Source organism: Peromyscus californicus, unplaced genomic scaffold, assembly GCF_007827085.1.
Source record: "Peromyscus californicus insignis strain IS unplaced genomic scaffold, ASM782708v3 Scaffold_23__1_contigs__length_62951481, whole genome shotgun sequence".
NCBI lineage: Eukaryota > Metazoa > Chordata > Mammalia > Rodentia > Cricetidae > Peromyscus > Peromyscus californicus.
In genome coordinates this window covers 6,681,301-6,704,432 of record NW_026294534.1, presented here as the reverse complement: position 1 = coordinate 6,704,432, position 23,132 = coordinate 6,681,301, and the positions used below count along the sequence as shown (strand labels likewise).

The 23,132-nt window shown below is 47.2% G+C and overlaps 1 protein-coding gene across 3 annotated transcripts in view; it reads right to left on the bottom strand.

Annotated features, from left to right (window-relative positions):
- The window catches only part of Arhgef7 (Rho guanine nucleotide exchange factor 7), a 109,404-nt gene that overhangs the window by 64,538 nt on the left and 21,734 nt on the right, over positions 1 to 23,132 (bottom strand). For 2 of the 3 annotated variants that reach the window (XM_052751652.1, XM_052751654.1), the window contains exon 2: positions 10,906 to 10,992. The exons of the other annotated variant lie outside the window; for it this stretch is intronic. In XM_052751652.1, coding sequence (XP_052607612.1) covers positions 10,906 to 10,992 — 87 coding nt within the window. The remainder of the gene's footprint in view (positions 1 to 10,905; positions 10,993 to 23,132) is intronic. 3 annotated transcript variants of the gene reach the window in all.

Here is a 23,132-nt window from a genome sequence, read left to right as displayed (position 1 = left end):
ATGCAGGACAAGCAGCTGTCAAGTAAAGAGAGGTTTGCTCCATCCAACCAGACAACAGCCTGGGGTTTGCAGGGCTTGTTTTCAACGGAGATCAGAAAGATGGTGATGAAAGGATGAGAGAAACCTGTTCTCCTAGACCCAGAAGAGGTAGGAGGAGCGAGGACCTACCTCTGTGAAACAGCATCTACCTAGCCTGTGCAAAGTTCTGGGTTCCGGGGGGGGGGCCGGGGAGAGAGAGATGTGATCTGATATGGGATAGGAAGTAAACAGAGGGAAGGAGGTGGAAGGTCACTGTTAACTGCAGGAGTCCCACACGTAGAAACAGCAGTCACTCTATCTCAGGGCTCTCAGCCACACCTGTACATCTCAAGCTTCATTCCACAGCCACCCACCTGTCATGGTTGTCACTGGCTGATGTTCCACAAGGACTGAGGAGCAAAAACGCACAATTCTCAGTGAAGCATTTTCCTACTGTTTAGCCAACCCTGAACATCCCTGAAAAACATCCATGTGACCTAATGTAGCAGGATAAAACACACTTCACATACGAATGTCTGGTTCACCCATGTGACCTAACGCAGCAGGATGAAACACACTTCACAGACGGCGAACGCCTGGTCCTTTACCTACTCTGGTGCAGTGACATTGTCTGGAGACTAAGAGAGGCTTTCCCAGGAAGGTTCACAGACCCACCTGGTCAAATGAGCCAGTCCAGAAAAGCCACCCAGCACAGCAGCAGCGTTACCTAGGGTGACAGCCACAGCCTGGCCTGAAACCTGTACTCCCACCTGGAGGCTCAGAGGTACAACCTTGCCCTGTCTCCTCAGCAGGCACAGATCTTCCCACAGAACCCACCCCAAGCCACTAACTGCCCACATGCCCATCCAATGGACACCAAACTGAGCTCCGCTGGGCTCCTCGCAGGATGGAGACACGGGATGGCAATGGCTCCTTGTGGACTTCTCCATTTCACACGCCACCCTTCCCAGGATTCCCCAAGCCTCCCACGGTGAGCACAGGACCTGAAACAGCTCTAGGCATTTATCACCCCAAAGCAGAAGCACACAGGCCAGAGGAAAAGGCTGCACAATGTGTGGCCCTCCATCCTGCCTGGGACCACCTCAGCTTCTCTTCCCCTGAACTGAAGAAATGTGTGTGTGGCCCTCCATCCTGCCTGGGACCACCCCAGTTTCTCTTCCCCTGAACTGAAGAAATATGCCAGGTACAGCTCCTAACTAATTCCGGGGACCTCCAACTCTGAAACTTCTACCATGTCTAAGTCTGCAGGGCCTCAAGGTCTCTAGGACCTGGGCATCCTTCCACTGAGCTCCACAAGGAAGTCAGTACCAAAGCCAGGAGTCAGTACCAGCCAGCAAGTGGCACAGAGCCATCTACCAGCCATCTGTCCTCTCAAACTGATCCCGTATGTCAGGGCTGACAGCACCCACTGGAGACAAGTCATAGTTCACAGAAACCATCTGACGCTGATACAAAGGCTGCTCATCCCATTGCACTTGATCTGTAACCATTTACGCAGCAAGGCTCTGAAAGAATGAAACAAAGATTCTGTAGTTCTAAGGATGAAATAAAGGTGTGTATGGGGAGGGAAGAGGGGAGAAACTGAGGTGAACATAGACACCATGCAACTGAGCCCCCCACTACCATTTGTCTCAGACAGCACCCTAATATCCCTAGAGGGGTCCCATGGTTCCTGAAGAATGTCCAAGGTCTCTGACAAGAATCCCAAGTCCCTTGGTTGGACACCCATGGTCCCAAAGGGTTCCACAAGACCCCTGGATGGACACTTAGTGGAGTTTTTGCCAGTTCAACAAATGTCTACTTAGTGATCCACAAACAATGGTACATGTTCAAGGAGCCACAGACAGGCAGACAGCCCAAGCAAACAGAAAGAAGGGAGGCGTGGCATGGAAACAGTCTGCGCTTGCCCAGACGACAGCTCTGCAGACGGGACAGAAGACAGGTTCTCCACGCACAGCAACAAGAAGGCAGAGTAAGTACTGGCCGGTGACCACAGCTCTGTTCCCGACCTCTCTACCTCAGTTTCTAGGCACTAAGGCCACTTGCTAAGAGTTGACAGCTGCGAAGCTACAACTCCTAGAACAGGTTACAAGTCACTCATGGAAATAAGTCATTTATCATTATGGACGTCTCCAACAGGTGGACACTACTAGAACTCAAAGTCCAAGAGTACAGAAGTCAAGAAGCGATGCTCTTTACAGAGACCAGTCCACGAAGACGGGGAGGAAGGGTTTATTTGGCTTACGTGTTACAATCACCACTGAGGGGAAGTCAAGGCAGGATCTCAAGCAGCTAGCCACGTCACATTCACAAGCGAGAGAAACAAATGGAACTTCACTCACTTGCTGCTTATGCTCAGCAAGCTTTCTTCAGTCTTATAGTTCAGGGTCCACATGCAGGATGGTTCTCCCAATTAGTAATCAATATAATCCCCCACAGACACATTCCAGGCCAGCCTAATCTAGGTAATTCCTCACTTGGCACTGTACACAGCCACAGTCTAGTGACATTCAAAGCTCACACTGAGAGGATACACACAGAAAGACAGGTAAGGAGGAGATGCCTGGACTCTAGAAACGCGCACACACACACACACACACACACACACACATACACACACACACACAACTTTTAAATCCCACCAAGAATGCAGACATGCACACTAAGGAAAACGACCTCAGTACCTGTCACTAATCTAACACCGCCTCAGCTCTCCTCAGATCCCCAGACACAGTTAACCAGAAGCTGGCTGAGGTTATAACGCTGACTAGGTTGGACAACAAAATAGAAATAAAAATTACTTTTCAAGAAAATATTTTAACTATGTGCATTTAACTTTGAAACTTCTTAGTAGGCATGATTAGTGTCTTCGTTACTTTTAAACTGCTGTAACAAAACACCGTAACCTTGCTGTGGGATGGTCTGTATGTCAAATGTGTTGCTGATTGGTCAATAAATAAATCACTGATTGGCCAGTGGCCAGGCAGGAAGTATAGGCGGGACTAAGAGAGAGGAAAATTGAGAGAACAAGAAGCTGGGTGAGAGAGACACTGCCAGCCACCATGATGAGAAACAGCATGTGAAGATGCCGGTAAGCCACGAACCACGTGGCAAGGTATACATTAATGGAAATGGATTAATTTAAGCTGTAAGAACAGTTAGCAAGAAGCCTGCCACGGCCATACAGTTTGTAACCAATATAAGTCTCTGTGTGTACTTGGTCGGGTCTGAGTGGCTGTGGGACTGGCGGGTGAGAGAGATTTGTCCTGACTGTGGGCCAGGCAGGAAAACTCTAGCTACATAACCTAACTTATAAAAGAAAAAATTAAGTGGACTTAAGATTTCAGAGGGTTAGAGTCCACGATGCTGGAGCTGAGGCATGACGGAAAACAGATGAGAGCTCCTATCTTGATCCACAAGTAGGAGAGAAAGGGGGAAACACTGGAATGCTGCAAGGTTTTTGTTTTGTTGTTGTTTGGGGATTATTTTTTGTTTGTTTGTTTCAAGAGTTTCTCTGTGTAGCCCTGGTTGTCCTGGAACTCTCTCTGTAGCCCAGGCTGGCCTCAAACTCAGAGCTCTACCTACCTCTGCCTCCGAAGTGCTGGGATTAAAGGTGTGAGCTACCACACCTTGCAAGTTTTTTGAAACCTCAAAGCCCACCCCCAGTGACACACTTCCTCCAACAAGGTCATGCCTCATTATCCTTCCCAAACAGTACCACCAACTGGGGACCATGTATTCAAATATACATGCTTATGGGGGATATTCTCATTCAAACCACCACAATTAGTGTTGGGAATTCACAGAAACAGAACTGTTGTCTGCTCTGTCCAACATCCCAACCACCCTCCCTATCCCTACAGCTGGAAGTTACTTAACTCCTCTCGGTTAGCTCCACTACCAAATGCTCACAGGCATCTCAAGTTCTCTACGTCCACAGACTTACACAGGCCACTGAGGAGAAGTCCAGAGATGAGCAATTTCTTTCTAGAGCCTCACTTTAACTCCCTAAGTCAGCCTGGCCCATTACAACGCTGGAGCCTGAGGTTCACTCAAAGGAGCCCACCTCCTCTCCTTTGCAAACAGCCGCGAGTCTGCTGTCATCTGGAGCCTGAGCTCGCCTGTACAGAGCGCCCCACGCTGGCTGGATACACCAGGCTGGAAGGAGCACTGCAGATTCCCAACTGCCAACAGGTACTTCCCAGGGCTGCTCTTCTTTCACATCCTCAATCTCAAGTCCAACCACAGGGAACTGAGAGTGCCTCACTCTTGCCTTGGTTTACCACATCCAAGCAAGACATACAAGAGGAAGCTGCTGTGGGATGGTCTGTATGTCAAATGTGTTACTGATTGGTCAATAAATAAATCACGGCCAGGCCTAACATCAACTGAAGTCTCCAGGAAGAAATTGGGGCCCCACAACAACAACAATTCCACGTGGACAATAATAATATCACCAAGCTGACTTTGGAGATGTGTAAAGGTTAAAACCTTCCTTTTTAAGAAAAGAAAAGGGGAAGTGCTGTGGGATGGTCTGTATGTCAAATGTGTTACTGATTGGTCAATAAATAAATCACTGATTGGCAGTGGCCAGGCAGGAAATATAGGCGGGACTAACAGAGAGGAGAATTGAGAGAACAGGAAGCTGGGTGAGGGAGACACTGCCAGCCGCCATCAGGACAAGGAAGATGTAAAGTACCGGTAAGCCACAAGCCATGTGGCAAGGTATAGATTAATAGAAATGGATTAATTTAAGCTGTAAGAACAGTTAGCAAGAAGCCTGCCACGGCCATACAGTTTGTAACCAATATAAGTCTCTGTGTTTATTTGGTTGGGTCTGAATGGCTGTGGGACTGGCGGGTGTCAGAGATTTGTCCTGACTGTGGGCCAGGCAGGAAAACTCTAGCAACAGGAAGCACACTGTGTATCATGGAGGTCTACTTCTCTGGAGGGAAAGAGAGCCTCCAGCAGGCACAAGCAACTGCAGGGCAGCCTGGGAAGGCACTCTCATACGCTGCTACTGACAGGCTGGTGCCATGGTGGCAGCTGTTCAAAGCTTGTATGAATTCCCACCTTCAGCCTTGCTGTGACCTAGCAGGAGCTGTACCCTGCAGTGACAGTCAAGGCTAATGGAACTAGCACAGAGAAAAAATAGCTTTTCATGTGGGTCACTGTTTACAGCAGTGAAAACGGAAAAGCACGTCCATATCCGACAGGGATGACTGGCCTCCAAGAAGCAGTCACTGCAATCAAGAGACGAACACTGAGCATGAGGAGATGCTCACAGTGCCACCATATCAAGCTAAAGTGTATTACAGGACATATATGCTACCGTGTCACATCTCTAAAGCTACTTGCATGTGTGCAATGGGGAAATTACTAAAGCAGCTAACACTGACAACTCTAGATGGCAGTATCATGCATTTTTTCGGCATTTCTCCATATCCTGAGCTTTATGTAACAGACTACCAGGCAACTTAAAAGCATAATATACACACGGTTTATAGCACAGAAAATGCTGCTGGTTGTAACAGTGCCCACTCACAGTCCCTCAGCTCTTCAGGCCTGCCTGCTGGCACTCTCCTTGGTACTTACTGCTAACCCCTGTGTTTCTAACAGCACACGCAAAGGCAAGCATCATCACCCCCACTTCCAAAGTGACGAAGTGAGAGAAAGGGTTGTACGCCATGCCTATGGAAAGGAGCTGGTGTCCAAACACACCAGCAAGTGAACCACCCCCAAAACCATTTTTCTATCGACATTTCTCCAAAAAAGCTATTTCCTTATAAAGTCCCACATCACTAACATCAAGGAGATGTGAAGTAAAACCACAATGAACTTCTCAGAACGTCTGTCAGAAACACAAAAGCTAACTGCTGGTAAAATGCGAGGAGACGGACTCCTTCAACACTGGCTGGTGGGAATGTAAGCGAGTCGATGCATTTCTGAAATTGATACAGACATTCTCCAGAAAACTAAAAATCACCCTGTGGACCAGCAGTCCCACTACTAGGTGTATTAAGAAACTGAGGAAATGTTGGAGAAACACAAGTGTTCCTTCAAGAGTGTTCAAAACAGCCACAAAACGGAAACCACCTGAGATGGACGGATGTAAAAAGAACACAGGATACAAACATACAATGGAACAGCACTAGTGTAAAAAGAAGAAATGAAATCGTACCATAGTGACAGCGTGGGTGGACCCGGAGAACCACTAGGTAAAGTAAGCCAGCCACCAAAAGATCCATAATGCATGGCCTCGCTCACATACGAAGCTGACAACTGTTGAACTAATAGAAGTCCAAGATGGCAGTCACCAGAGGCTGGGAGGAAGGACAGAGCAATGGGAGGAGGCTGGTCAGAGGGACAAAGTCTAGGTAAGCCAGAGAGGAAGTTTCGGTGGGCACTGCACAGTACGGCAGCTACTGTTGACAACATACATGTGAAAGTTATGAAAGAATTTAAAATGTTCTCATCACAAAGAAGTCTATGGTGGTAACAAATGGAGATTAGCTTGATTTAATCATCCCAAGATGTATTCACATATCCAAAACACCACAGTCCACTGCATACATACACACCTTAAGAAACCAGCTTGTGAAGCAAGTTCGTCTATGCCAACAGTTCATCTACATTTTAATGTCTACTGATCTGAAAGGCCAAAAATGTCCAAGAGTAAGGAAAGAAGCCATTCTGCTCTGAATCACCTGGACCTTTGAATGACTGATACACTAATATTTTAATTAGTGTTTCTATCTAAAACCAGAAAGGAATGTCGATATTACCTGGTGTGTGAAATAAGTAGGAAGGCTAATGGCAGTGGGTCATCATCCCTCCAGGTCCCACGCAGCAGAACTGGCTGGAGAAAAACTGGCAGGCCTCATCTGACAGGCTGCCTGACATCCTTCCTGGCGAGCATGAGAAACCGCATCTGAACATCTGTCTCTTCCTCTCCAGAGCAGAGACACTGTACCGGAGGCAGTGTCGGTGCTCCTGCAGGAGAGCCTTGGTGACACCGCTCCGTCAAATCCCCGTCTATAACCCTTGGAAAGGCCAGTGCCATCGGGGCAGAGGGCTCTGCCAGGGACGCTCACAAGCTAAGCATGGCTCCCACTTCATTCAACTTGGGCTTTAAAAAATAACCTTAAATACACTCATTTATAATAATGCTAAATTCCAACTTTTCAAATTCATAATAAAAAGTAATGCACATTATAACAACACCAAGTATGTAAAATATAACTAGACACTGAGAACACTAGACAGTTCTCTGATGAACAACTAAATCAAAGTTCACTCATAACTTTGCTGCTAACATCCCTGACAATGTATATCATGGCATGGACTAAGCTTTATAAGACACCATTAGAACTGGGTTCGTACGGCCTTAATTTTGGGGTTTTTTAAAATTACTATTTCATGTTTATGTTTTGTCTGCATGTATGTCTGTGCACCATGTAAGTGTGCCGGCAGAGGCCAGAAGAGGCATCAGGATCTCCTGAACCAGAGTTACAGATATGGTGCTGGGACTTGAACCTGGATCCTCTGAAGACCAGCCAGTACTCTTAACCCCTGAGCCATCTCTCCAACATCTATTTTAGATACTGAATAAAAGGCTAGTACAAGCATCATGGGTGACAGGGAAAGCCACTTTTCCCAAGGAAGGCAGCCTCTGCTCTGAATAGTTGAAGGTTACCTGTTTCAATACATTTCAGGTGCTTAATTAAGTAACATTACTGAGTAAGAAAATCTTGACAGCTAATACGCTGTGACCATCAACAAATACGTCTAACACATTTGGGATCAAAATGTGAGAACAGAACAAATAGAAAAATGAGAAAACAAATTCTTTAGCTCTGCAGCCATTTCACCTGAGGAACTGCAGTCAAACACCCACGATGTCATGACTTGTCTCTCAATTCACTAGGCTGTGTCTTACTCGCAAAACTCAAGCACATCATCGTCATCGTCATCATCATCATCATCATCACTTTCATCACCATTTTGGCTATTTTGTTTTTTGGGTGTTTTGTTTTGTGTTTTGGAGATACAAACGGAAGGAAACTGGCATTGCTGTGTCCAGTTTTCTGCACAAATCAGAAAATAAAAATGCATGTGTATATGAGTATTGTAGTGAAAACATGTTGACATATGCAAGTTCAAACACGCATGTACACGTGCAGGCACATGTGTGAAGGTCAGAAATAAACACTGGCTGTCTTCTGTCAGTCAGTCTCAACCTTATTTTTTGAGACAAGGTCTCTACCTGAACCTGGAACTTGCCAAACTGGCTGGACTATCTACACAGCAAACCCCAGGGCCAGGAATCCCACTGTCTCAGAACCGCATAAGGAGGATTCCATGCACACCACCACACCTGGCTTGCTCTCAGGTCCTCACGATTGTACACCAAGCACTTTACTGAATAAACCATCTTCCTGGCAACTACCCCAAAATGTTTAAGGCACATGGTTGGTGAAAAAATAAATTGTAAAAAAATAAAGAGGCCAGCAAGATGGTAAAGACACGACCACTAAGCCTGAAATAGTCCATCCCTGGATCTCAGATGCTGGAAGGAGAGAACCAACTCTCACTTGCTGTCCTCTGACCTCTGACAAGCACCGTGGCATTCTGGAACCCACACACATGCATACACATAGACAAACATAAATAAATACATGCAACTGAGGCTTAAAATAACCAATCTGGTAACAAAACATTAAGTTTCTTTTCCTTAAAGAAATCACTAGGAGCTTCAACTGGAGAGAGCTAGACAGTCTTTCTTATTATCACAATTCAGCCTGAAACAACCTCTTGGGGGAAAAAAACTTTGGTATTAAGTACTAAGAACAAAAGCTAACTTGGAATTTAAGCTCTTTTGTTTCCTGTTCGTAATTTTAAAATGTTTTCTGTCTCCTATCTTTGAGAATTTGGTGGAAATTAAATGTATAAGTCTAGAATTGCTCAAAGGTACAAGGTCTTTCCCTCGAGGGCTCTTACACACTTTTGTCTGTGGAACACTAGGTCTTTCCCTGTATAGGCCTCTCCCCTCACACAGTCACAAACTGGTGGCTGAGTTAAAGCCATTCCTTTCTCCAGGAACTTCCTAAAACATAATGGCTGAATAAATTAGGGTTTTGCCTAATTTATTGCCTAATTTATTTTTGTGTTGTTTGGTTTTTATTGTCTCCTGGGATAATTATGAGTTTTTAAGTGTGATATATTGACCCTGAAAGCATACTATATTTTCCTCTACTATATTTTGAAGTAACTGGAAGAGATTTTACTCTTTAAAATCAGCACAAAATAAGACATGATTGATTTTTTCCCCCTTCAAGGGTTAACCTATTTGTTATCACACATGCAACTTCAGACTCATCCTCTCAGTAACCAATACTCGACCTGCTTTGTGTCAAGAGACTGTTCTAGGTGCCTGGGTCAGGCCCAGGTGCCTAGGTCAGGGGCTCTGAGAGCATCTCTGGGGCAAGCTCAGAACCATAAGTCATAACAGCAACCAACCTTTGGAAAGCTGCAAACAAGGATGTAATGCTCAATTTCCTTTAAAGCAATTTCTTACAGTTTACACCCTGGTTATCTTAATGCAGAGCATGAGTCTGAAAAATACTGTAACATAAACGAAACCCAGGAGTGTGGAGAGAATGAAATCCTTTGACAAAGGTCAAGAAAAAGTAAAAACTGCTCTCCCACCCAATAAGGAAATTAAGTCATTAAAATGACAAGGCTGACACCACCAAGGAAGCCAATATCCCCATCTTTAAAGAGCTGTGAGGCTTTCTAAAATCGCCCCAGCCACCATCCAATTACCTGCAGCAATTTCGAGGACATCAAAGATAAATTATTAACCAAAACGGTAACGCTTTCATCACCATAAATCACTGTATGTCCAATTTAAATTAAATACACTTTCCAAACATGATTGGATAACTTCTGCAATTTCTCCCAAGAAACATACAGTAAAAGACTGTCCTTCCAGAAAAAAAAAGCTATACGGAGTCATCACAGGGCTGGAGCGCATGGGGTACTACCAACCTTTCACTCGGTGAGGTTACAAACATAAATAACAAGATTTACACACAGAAGTAGCTACAAGCTCATCTACCTGAGCATTCCTAGCAAAACGCTCTAAAACAGTTTTCTAGATTTACAGCACTGCCCAGGAATTAAAAAAAAAAAAAAAAAAAAAAAAAGGAAAGAGACATCCCGGGAGAGCTGCCACTCAAGGACCACAAAGAGTGTTCAGCACGAAACATCAGGCAGCAAGGAAAAGACAACCCCGAGGCGTTATCCCCAGAAAGCTGGCTTTACAAGCCCCAGTCTCAAGCCTTATGAGTTTTCTAACGCAAGCATTAAGGGTGGAGAATCCAGTCACACCGCCGAATTTCGGGCCTGCAGAGCAGCAGATGAGGACGTGAGATCAGGAGGGGTTTGGCCCTCGCCGGTTTGAGCCTGGACCTTGCCTGACCACCTACTGAGGGCCGAGTCCGACCTGGAAACGATGCTGGGGAATTCCGAGGGCCAGCGTTCAGAACTGGACAGGTGTCCCCGGCCAACGGGGATTACCAACGCGCCACCTGCACACGAACCAGAAAAACCACTGGTTCTCGTGGAAACCATCACCAGGTGTGGGATCCACCCGCCGGCCACGAGGAGACATCGAGAGGCAGCTTCCCCGGACAAGGAGCCGCGCTCCACAACGGGCAGGCAGGGAGGCGGCGGTGAGGAGCGCTCGCCCTAGACAGCGACAGCTACCGAGACCCCGACCCCGGCCCCCGGCTGCCCCCGACCCCGGCCTCCTCCACCCCGACCCGGCCTCCCCCACCCCGGCCCGGCCCCGCGCTCACCCACCTCCAGGCGCAGGGACGCCCCGCAGGCGCGCAGGAACTCGCGGATGTTGCTCAGGCACTCGCTCTCGTTCCGCGGCTCCGGGTAGACCTGTAACACACAGCGTCGCTGAGCGGCCCGGACGCCTCATCCGCTCCCTTCCTCGGGCTGCACCAATCTCCGCCCCTGCCCGCACCCGGAAGTGCGCCCGGGGCCGGAAGTGACGTCGTCAAACCGCGCCCCCGCGGGTGCTGAATCTCCAGCCGCCGCTCCTTTTCTCTCCCCAGCCCTGCTCCAGCCCCACGCGCGCCCTCCCTCTTCCTTTCCCGCCCGCCTCCCCCTCTCCACGCGCGCGCCTTCTCCTCCAGACCCCGCTTCCGCCTCACGCGCGCCCTCCTCCTCCCCCTTCTCCCTGGCCCGGTTTCCCCGACCACGCGCGCCACCTCCTGGCCCTGCTCCGGCCCTGCCTCCTCCAGACCTCCGCTCCCTCCCTAAGCCATCTCTTGCAGGCCCTGCTCCGACGGGCCACCTCCTCTCTGGTGGGCTCCCCCACCCTAGGCGTACTGCCTCCCGACCTGCAGCAGTCTAGTAGCCGCACCTCGTCCTCAGTGCACAGAACTCTTCCTCTGCTGCTCGAGCAGCCCCAAGGAGGTTTGAGAGAACATCCGCTCTTTCTCACCTAGGCTCCAGGAAGGTGTCGTTTTCATTCTAAAGCCATAGCTTAAAATAATGAGCAGGTCGGCATGAAAGTGCCATGATTTCTTTTCCTAAACACAGGCCATGTGCTTTATGAATGATTAACCAGAATAGCCGGCTAGTGTGGGGAAGGCATCAGAGAAAGCTGGTGTTGCTAGCCTGCATCGTGAGCAGCAAGGAATCCGAGAGGCATCCTGCAACGTTTACCACATGTGTTATGTTATGCACCCAACCGTGCCAGCCATTAAGGAAAACAGGGGCAGAATCCGTGACTAGAACAATCTAAGGCTCCAACAGAAAAGTGTTTAATTCTTAAAAGATTTTAAATCTAAGAATTTATAAAGAAAAAAATTTCTGAAGTGGATTAGAAGAATTAAATGTCGGTGTTTAAATCATCATCTAGAATTTTAACACTGAAAATATTCAAGATGATTCCTTATAAGGAGAAATCACAGCATCCATCCATTTCGCTCAGGAATACAGTGGTCACTTTGCAAAGTGCTTGGGTCTCTAAAAAAAAATTGCAAGTGTTCAGAAACACTGAGAATAATGAGCCCCGACCCTCAGCTGAAATGTTCTTAGGAATAAAAGGCCCTCCGCATTGTCTTCGTTTGTTTTTCTTTTGAAAGACACCCATCCATAAAGTCATCACAGACTTATTTGTGAACTTTTACACTTAACCCCAGGATAAATACAGCACATTCTCGTGGACAAGTTGCTTTCCGTGTCATTCCCTGCTCCAAGTGAGCAAAGCTGTGCTCGCTTGCTTTAGTTCTCCAACTGTGAGCAGGTGCCGTTTTCTCACGGTCAGTGCCACGTCTGTCTGCTTATGTACTTTCAGCTGGCAATGGCACTCTTTTAATGGCCTCCGAACATGCTAAAGTGCTATTAGAGTTCATAAGGTCAAGGAGATAGTGATGTATTTGTGGAAGAAAAATCTGTTAGATAAGCTTCATCTGGGCCTGAGTACAATGCTGTTAGCTGTGAGTGAAAAACAGTCCGAAGAAAAGGAGATGTTGGGGGACCAGGCTGCTCCAGAAAGTGCCTGATGAAGCTATGGAGAAGATGGAAAAGCAGCAAAAATGTGGATTCTTGAGGTGATGACCAAAAAAAATGAATAGACATCATTGGGAGTCTGGAAGCTAAACAGATTTACAGTTACATTACCCAGGGTCAGAAACACAACGTCTTCTCAGCCATCTGGCTGGCCAGCGTGTTTCAAAACTTTCTGAGTGTTATTAATTTAGATAATTCCCCTGTTCATTTCTGTAAAGAACTTTTGACTCCCTCAGTCGGCATAATACAAGCTTTTAAGACACACTACCTGAGCAAGCTGCTACTAAGCTTGCAACTCCAGAGGCCAATGAGGAAACTACCATGTGAGACTACTGGAAATCCATCACCATGTAGCAGGAATCTTAAAAAGTTCTTATTAATAAAATCAAATCCAGAGCCAGGTATTGGGGTGAACTGGAAGATCAGAGAACCAGAACAAGCCACAGCTAACCTCACCTGGCCAACTTCTCAGCTAATCTTGTTTCCTCAGACTGGAAGCCTCTGTGTCTTCATATCCGAATGGTTCTCAGCTGAACTGTGCTGCTCAAAACCTAAAAGCTTAACCAGCCAAATGCTTAACCAGCCAAATGCTTCTAGTTTCTGGTCCTCACGCCTTATATACCTTTCTGCTTTCTACCATCACTCCCTGGGATTAAAGGCTCGCTTTCTGGGATTAAAGGCGTGAGTCACCATGCTTGGCTGTATCCTTAAACAGATGGATTTCTGCCTCTGGAATGCTAGGATTAAAGGCATGTGCTACCACTGCCTATCCTCTATGTTTAATATTGTGGCTGTTCTGTCTCTGACCCCAGATAAGTTTATTAGGGTGAACAATATTTCGGGGAACACAATACCACCTCATCACCATATGCATATTAGTTATGTTGGCCCAGCCTGGGACAGCACCAATCTGGCTGTCATAGTAACTATTAGGAAACGTTTGGCCAAGTTGCCTTAACGATTTTGAAAGTATGAGAGAAAATATAAGTAATAGCATCAAAGTCATAATGAATAGTGCACAGCAAATGAGTGGAGAGTATTTGGCAACAGGAGGGAAAAAGAAATAGGAGATTTGGGCAGGAAAGGCACTAGAACCCACCAGCCAAGTCCTGGAAATGATAATCCAACATGGCATCGGAGCAAGCACTGTCAGCCAAGATAACACAAATTGTCCTTCTCACTGAAGCCAAAATAGCAGGGTGGAACTCAGCCTTGGGAAAAATATTCTGTGACGTGAGGCGATGTGAGCCCGTGCTTGAATGAAGCCTCACCTCCGCTGCGTTTGTCCCCTCATTCAAAGATGTGAGGTGACAAGCCAAATGGACAAGCCTGAGCAGGGTCTCAAGCCTTCAGCCAGTCTGATAGGGACTGTAACAAATGCCAGACTCCTAGGGAAGAGCCATCTTTGTCCACATCTCCCCTTTCTGCTGAACCAATTGCAGTCTCCCCATGTGGACTTACAGGCAAGCCAAGGTCAAAGGTCAAAGCACACTCATCTTGCAGCTACAGTGCAATTTTAGTCAACATTTTCACAAAGCCAACTGCATGATATTTGCAAAGTACTTTTCTCAAGAGTTTATTTCCTTTCCTACTGCATAGTGCCCAGCATATGGGCACGGTGCTGTGTTTACTGTCTGATCATGAGCGTTCTGTGTTTGTGTGTACATATGACAAACTCTCCCGCCATGGTCCGGTAGAGTACCTAGTGCTGCTCTTGAGATGATGTTTTATTACAAGTAAATGCATCCCATTTATAGCATATATCCTCAAAAAATGCACATGTATTCATTGGTTGACAGAATACTGTGACCAGCCGTGTTCACACATGCTCACACCCACAAGTACATACAAATTAAGAACAAAAGATCTGTATTCTGACCAGTCTCCTGGGTTCCTAATTCTGTATGTCCCCCAAGAACAATGTTACAGTCACCGGCAGTTCAATGTTTGAGATAACTTTATAAACTGTAACTACCACAAATAATGAGAACCATCTCTTTTCTACATTTGACTTTTTATGATGAATATATAAAATAATGGAAACAACGTTCTTGAATGTTGGTAATTATTAACTATAAAAACAAAAATTACTTGGAGATCTATATATCTTAATGAGAAACGTGAGGACTTTTAATTACACTCACCTGTGTGTGGGGGGGCATGTGTGTCTCGTGTGTGTATGTGGAAGCGAAGGACAAGCTGTGGCCATCAGTTCTCGGCTTCCACCATGGAAGTCTCAGGAATCGAACTCAGGTGATCAGTCTTGGTGGCAGCTGCCTTTACCCACTGAGGTCTCTCACCAGCCCAGGTTTTTTTATTCAGCCATGGATCACACCACTTTGCTAGAATGACAGCCCATTCTTTCCCAGCTTGTTCTCTCCATGCAGGTACTGAGAAGCCATTCATAGCGAGGAGCACATAGACATGGGAGTTCTGTGATGGAACTTCATTCTTGGACACTGCGTGAGTGACAGCCAAACTCCAAACAGGGCCTATTACACATTCAGAGACTTCAGTGTTAAAGCTTCATTAGAGGCTCCTACCATCTCTGTGCAAGCGAGGGATTAAAAAACCTGGGTCACAGAATTCCTGTCGTTGGGGGTTACTGAAGTCTTAACATCCTGGGTGTTCCACTTTGTTTTTTTTTTCTTTTATATTTACATGTTTCTGATTGTCTCTTAGGTGACAGGAAAGATTTTCATCTTTTAGCAGTATGTCCGAGGAAGGCAGACAATGAGTGAAGGTCTGCCTTTTTGTGTGAGGTCAGAGAAGGAATCTTATGAAAGGAGAGGGGGACAGCCAAACTGGCTGTGTGTCTTCATAGTCACAGGCTCCTTTTTGTGGACACACAAGCTGAGGCTCTGTCCATGGGTTGCCTTAAAGCTTCCTTCCCCGCGTAACTCTTTAAAAAGTCTGGTTCATGCACATGGGTGCATGTCCCTAGAACACCAGGGAACATATAGATGTTTGGAAAACTAAGAATCAACATTACAAGTCAGCAGCCCTAACTCCTCTGTAACAAACATGTCACCGAGGGTAAGTCACTTGACCCCCGTAGGCCTACTTCCTTATCTCCAATTCAAGGCTAATAGCCTAGTTGAGTTCTTGGATCAAGTAGATAATAAATTAATCCAGCAATATTTACTGTGCCTCAACTTCACAGCAGATCACATAATTTTGAAAATAAAGCATAGTTCCGGCTGCTTGAGAGAGTGGCAGGCATATGTTACTTGAGCTGATGAGTTTGAGTCCAGGCCAGACAGCAAGACACCGTCTCCAGATTGGGGGAGGGGGCAGTTATGTCATCTCGGAAGTCTGTGGTGTTTTCCAAAATGTACGTAGTCAAGGGCAACGGAGATTATAGTGGAAAAAATTCTAGGATTATTACAAGACAGAGCAGCATGGAACAGTACCTCATGCTTCTCTACGGACACTTTGCACACTGTCAGTGAACAAATGAGAAACCGACTCAGCCATCAGGGAGAGGCACATTAAACCCTAGCTAACACTGCACGCCAGCAAAGGGAGCGCGTCAACAAGGCTGACCACGTCAAGGCTGCAAAGCCACCGATTCTCATGCCTGACTCGTTGGAGTGGGACTGGAGGGCACAGCTTCCTCCAAAGCTAAACTTGTTTCCACCCTAGGACCCAGCAGTTGCTCACCCAGGAGAAAGCGTTCACCAAAAGCCCATGTAAGAATGCTCACTAGCCGGGCGGTGGTGGCGCACGCCTTTAATCCCAGCACTCGGGAGGCAGAGCCAGGCGGATCTCTGTGAGTTCGAGGCCAGCCTGGTCTCCAAAGCGAGTTCCAGAGGCGCAAAGCTACACAGAGAAACCCTGTCTCGAAAAACCAAAAAAAAAAAAAAAAAAAGAATGCTCACAGCCAGCCGGGCAGTGGTGGTGCACACCTTTAATCCCAGCACTCGGGAGGCAGAGCCAGGCGGATCTCTGTGAGTTCGAGGCCAGCCTGGTCTACAGAGTGAGATCCAGGAAAGGCACAAAGCTACACAGAGAAACCCTCTCTCGAAAACCCCCCCAAAAAAAAAAAAATGTTCATAGTCATTTGCTTCCTAATTAGCAAGGCCACCAAGCAAAGGACTTTGCATGCACTCCAGAACAACAGAGACCTGACCGCTTGCTCTGCCCGGGTCACATCCCAGATTCTCCACAATAAGAACTTGCAAGCTTTTCACCAGGACCCAATCAGAAATCGTCTCAAAACCTTCTGGTTTCCAAAGAAATAGTTTTCATGCTCGATATTTGGTCCAAGTGTGTCTGCTATGAAAACTGGCCACCAAGTAACGCTGAAACCACAGTCCAGAACCTCCGCAGCTGTCCAGCTTCTCCTCCACTCTTCACCAGCTGCTTCTGGCAGTGAGCCCCCTCCCCCACAGCCTCAACAAAGTGCCAGCGAGGGCAGCTGCCTCAGACAGACAGTTGGACAGTGTCTAAGGAGTTTGTGGGCAAGCCGTAGGAGAAGGCAGGACAAGCAGGTCAGCAGGGCTGTGAGCAGGCCGGGCACTTGCTGCCGGAGCAACCAAGATCAAAGGAAAAAGTTGTTCGTGCCGCCGCCGCCACCGCCACCGCTGCAGCAACAACCCATTACCCAGCATTCCTGATCTCGGGGTTCTCACTGCACAAGGCCATTGTGTGTATGTGACACCTGACTCTGATGCCCAGCCAGGCTTGGACGTAAGAACTGTCAAAGGACTGAGGTTCCCGGGAGGTGCTCAAGATACCAGGAGAGCGAGTAAATTAAATTGTGAATTAAGCTGTTGGAGAAGGAATATTCCAGTTTTCTCCAACATGGAGAGTCACTGAAGCTCCCAACTCCAGAACAAAGGTCCTACTCTGTCATCAATAATCTTTCCACCCAGTGGGGAAGATCACTATGTGCTCTGAACCCTGTGCCTCTCTGTGCCATCCACCACATGGCAGGACCCACTTGAGCACACCTCAGCTCTGTTAGACATCCAGCCCTAATGCCAACCTGCTGGCACCTCACAGTAAATAGCCAAGATCAGCACCTGTGCACCTAATAAACTTAATTGTGTGGGTTGAAGTAAGTGCAAAACCCTTCCTGTGGAAAAACTAGAGCAAACAGCGGGGGGGGGGGGGGGGGGGGGGCGCTCTTATTTTACTCAAGGAGGTGGCATCACCTGCCTCCAACTATCTGCTGCAGGCTTCATCAGCCCGCTCTGTGTCTGTGAAGGGATGGCCTCTCAGGCCCTGCTCTCTGTCCTCGTGGGGGTTCAGCCAGCAGGAGGTTCTGGCAGGAAATGGGAAGACGCATCTGTCTGTCTAGACACTGGTGGTACTGGCTACATGATGTGCTGGTGTTAGCTCACAGAGCTGTGAGCATCTCGTCCCAGTTCTGCGCTTAGTGACATCACACTGGTACCCAGGAATCAACAAACATAATTCAGGGTCCCCACCACTGAAAGCCGGTTGTTAAGCATTCACACCACACCCGGGTGTTTTGAAGCCCAGCTCTGGAGTCTATTCTACACTCGGTCCAGAAACCCTGCTCCACACTGGCCCCTACAGGCCTACGGGGTGTAAAGGCCTCTTAGGTACTCTCTTCACAAATGGCCTTTTCCACCCTCATCTGTTTAATGCCATCTGTTTTCTACAGAGACCCTGACCTAGAGAGCTTCCTGATGGCGGTATGATGCTTCCACAAGATGGACCACCACCACACAGCACCCAAGAGATAGCGCCATGATGGTGCAAGCCTGTACCAGCAGCACACAGGAGGTAGAGGCAGAAGGAGATTAAGTTTGTTAGACTGGGGTACACAGCAAGGCCCTCCCCCCTGCCAGAAAAAAAACAAAACAAAACTAGCTTTCTTTATATAACCAACAAGAAACATGAAATACAGTGTGGACACTACTCACTTTTATGATAAAATCGTGTGTAAGTGCCCAGGAAAACATGCAGTTTCCACAAACGGTGCCAACAGCAGATGCCCTCCAGAGGAACAAGGCAGAAGGCTTCTTCTAACTGTGCACTTACTGTACTCATTAGTAAATAAACTAAACAGAGAAAGGACCGTGACAACCCCGAACCTGCCACTCTTTCCCTCCGGTCAACATGCCTTCCCTGTCATAAACTGTCCTCAAGTACAAAGCCACCTCTTGTAGGGATGGATCCCTGTGGAGCAGGTCTCTGTCACTCCAGGCTGAGAGGGAAACCCTACGTTTACCTCTGGAGTCCGTTTCACATTCTCCAGCTCGCCAGTCCATCATCACAGCGGCCCCTGTTAACCCAGCTAGGCTGCAGCAGGGTCTCACTCCTCCCAAGCACTCTAGGCTTACTCTCCAACCTGGCATGGAGCGAACAACGTGTGGGCAGAGCTCCCAGGCCGTCTATGGACAATTCTCCCAAATCCACTGTGGAGCAGCGAGCAGAAATCTCCAAGATTTTCTTGCTAACTACCAAATAAAGTCCTTCTTAAAACTATGTACCTTAGCAAGAAAGTTTATTGGAAACGATGTCTTTAATAATGCATATTTTTCTTCTGCTTTTTGTTCCCAATATATTCCAAATCCCAGCTCCCAGATGAAATGCCACAGCCACCAGGAGGAAGACTAAATGTTTTCCAACTGGATAAAACTGGCCACACTAAAACGAGTGGTAGCGGACAGGAGAAACACACAGCCTCCAGTCCCACCCTAATTCACAAATGCCAGAGATGTGACACACTGGGAGTTGACCCAGACTACGCTGCTTGAGTTAACCACATTCCCAGGGACCTGGTTCCCACCAACTCTCCAAGCATGCCCAGTCCCACAGGGAGGTGGCTGCCATCAGGCATGGCAATGACAAAAATGGATAAGAAAATATTTAAAGATAAAACATTGATCACATGACCCACAAGAGAATTTTCCCAGAAACGCCACACGAACAGGCCACAGAGTGTGAACTGTCAAGTGAAAGAAACCTGGAAAGGACTGGTACCCAACGGTGGTACCCAACTTTAATACCCAACGGTATGGCCAGAATAAGCCACTGTGAGGGTTCACTCCACTCCTCCATGGACGCCACTCTTGTCCACTCAGGGATCTTTAGACAGAAAAGCTGAGGAGAGTCATGGATCAAATCGAGTCAGTGGTCAGAGGCTCCCCTTGAAGTTTTAGCTGCTCACGCTGAGTAGCCATACTGTCATCTGTCCTCGTGGGTTTGGCTTAGTGAATGCCCAAGAACGGCGGGATGGCGTCGGGAACCTAAGTGGCTGATTGCTTCCTCTTTTCAGGGGATGTATTTGTTTTTATTTATGTGTATGAGGGTGTTCCTGCATAAACTGATATGTAGCCCGTGTGCACAGTGCCCTCAGAGGACAGAGGGTGTCAGATCCCTTGGAACTGGAGTTACAGGCGGTTGTGAGCTGCCTGGTGTGGGTGCTGGGAACCAAACCTGGGTCCTCTGCAAGAACAGTAAGCGCTCTTAGCCTCTGAACCATCTCTCCAGCCCCTGCTTCCTTCCTCCACGTCTGTGCTATTTGGAATCCTTTCATGTCTATTTCTTCTCTTGCTCATTGTATCTTAAAGTGGCGCTGACAACATTTCTAACTCTCCGTTTGACATATAGTGCAGAAACAAGCCATAGCCGCTCCTAAAGATGTTGTGATAATTAATCCTCTTTGTCAACCTGACGGCATTTAGAATCACTCACTAGTCAAACCTCTGAACACATACAGAGAGGTGTTTCCACCAAGGCTACCCTGAGGTGAGAAGTCCTTAAACACATGTAGCACCAGTCTGGGATGCCAGACTGAATGAAAAAGGGTGGGGAAGAAAAACTGCATCCATCTCCCTACTTCCTGACTGCAGACACAGTGTGGCCAGCCGCCTTCTGCTCCGGCCGCCACAGCTGAGGGGCTCCTGATCTCATGCCCTCCCCACCACGATGGACCGGACCCTTGAACTGCAGACCAAAACAAACCCCTCATTCCTTGGGCAACTGCCTTCCAAGAAAGAGAAGGGAGGCGCATCCTGCGCATGTGCTCAGTCTGCTCCAACCAGGCGTGCGTGCACATCTGCTGCTGTCTCACCAGCGACCCAATGTCCCAGCTTGGTCAGGCACACCAGGGTGGGCACACACCTCCTCCTCAGCAGTGTTTTATGTGCCATTTGGTTTGCCTTGGCTCCTCATATTTACAAGTCAACATCAGAAAGCCACATCTGAAAGGATCGACATCAGAAAGCCACATCTGAAAGATCGCTATTGGTTCAGGACCCCCAAGACCAAGTTTTCAGCACGAAGGAGATTTACTTGCTCCAGAGGCACAGGGGGAAAAGAATGATAGACAAAGACAGGAGATAAAGGACGAGGGAGAAGGGGAAGGGAACAAGGGAGAGGGGGCAGGGCTCTTTGTCCCAGAGGATAAAGGACTGTCTGGATAGAGAGGAGACAGACGTGACCCATAGGCAAATAGTTTATAAAGGTACAAGGGGAAACCCCGTGTTAGGATGAGGTTTTAACTTTAATTGGGCATGTTAATTAGGTGAGCCAAAGGGTGCTTTTGACTGCTGAACTTCAATATTTTGATAGCTGGACCTTGGTAGTCAGCCTCTGGAGGAGGAAGTGGCCAAATAAGGGAATGGATCTTGATGGCTAGCTTTAGGAATGCAATCTAATGGTGTTTTAGCAAATCAGAGGGAATCGGGAAGAAGGGCAAGGCCTGCCAGAGCCATGTTTGCCACGCTTGGGCTGGCTAGAGTCCCTTCAACATCCAAGGAGGCAACCTCGTTGTGCCTTTCCTCGTAGGGACTTGGAAGGAACAGCACACAGGCAGAGCAGGCATGCAGTGGACAAGAGACAGCGAGACCCACAGAGCCCCTCAGGAAGATGGTTGACCGTGAGCTGGGAACAGCTGAGGATGTGTAGAGCAAAGCACAGCTCTAGAATAGCAAGTGGGCCCTGCCCTGGAGGAAGGCCAGGATGAGAAGGGTGGGAAGTGACACCGGCCTAGAATGCTTGCAAACTAACCCCCACCCCTTGCAGGACAGAACTCAAGGCCAGCTGGGACTTTACTACTATCAGGAGTGACCATGGAGGGATAAAAGGCCACTGACCCCCGGACCTCGAGTGTCAGCACCATGTGTCTGAAGAAGGGCACGGCTGTGAGAGCGCACAGTGTGCAGCATCCTAAGAAACTAGACTTTTCTAGAAACACACTCAGAAAAATTGATCTTCGCTGGTTAAAGATAAGGTTGATGCCAGGAGGTGGTGACCCACGCCTTTAATCAAAGCAACTGGGAGGCAGAAGCAGGAGGATCTCTTTAAGGCCAGCCTGGTCTATAAAGTGAGTTCCAGGAAAGCCAAGGCTGTTACACAGAGAAACCCTGCCTTGAAAAACCAAAAAAAAAAAAAAATGAATTTAATTTAAAAAATAAGGTTGCTAGTGAACATGGGATATTTCTTCTGTCCATGTTTCCATGACTGAGACATCCCACTGCTTATAACTTGACTGTCACCCTCGATCCTCTGCCCAAAATTCTTTAAACTGCCCCCACAGGATTTAAAGAAAAAGCCAAAATCCTTAGAGAGAATGAAAGACAAGCCACAGACCGGAGAAAAATATTTGCAAAACAGGCATCCAACCAAAGACCTCTATCTTGAAGTTGGAGAGATGTCTCAGCAGTTAAGAGCACTGGCTGATCTGGAAGAGGACCCAGGTTTGATTGCCAGCAGACACAATGGCAGCTCACAACCATCTGTAACTCCAGTTCCAAGGGTTCGAAACCCTCTCTGTCCTCTGAGGGCACTGTACACAGTGATGCACAGACACACATGCAGGCAAAACACTCATACACATAAAATAAAACAACAACAAAAGATCTACATCTGAAATATAGGAAGAACTCTTAAAAACCCAACAACTAGAAAACAGATAGCTCCAGTTAGACAAGCACCACTTGTGGAAGATGCTTTCTCTTTTCCATTGTACATTTCTGGCTGCTTTGTAAAAAACAATTAGGTGTCTATAGGTGTGTGATCTACATTTGGTGTTCAATTTGATCCCATTGACCAACATGTCTGTTTTCATGCCAGTACTATGTGGTTTTTATTACTGTAGTTCTATAGTTCAGCTTGAAATCAGGGATGATGATACCGCCTAACGTTCTTTTATTATTCAATACTGTTTCTTTCAGCCATCCCGGATTTTTTGCTTTTCCATATAAAGTTGAGCATTGTTCTTTCAAGGTCTCTAAAGAACTGCACTGGGATTTTAATGGGGACTGCATTGAATCTGTAGATTGCTTTAGTGAGATGGCCATTTTTACTATGTTAATCCTATTGATCCATGAGCGTGGGAGATCTTTCCTTCTTCTGATATCTTCTCCAATGTCTTTCTTCAAAGACTTGAAGTTATTGTCATGCAATTCTTTCACTTCCTTGGCTAGTTACCCTAAGATACTTTATGCTATTTGTGGCTGTTGTGAAGGGTGTTGTTTCCCTAATTTCTTTCTCAGCCCATTTATATATAGAAGAGC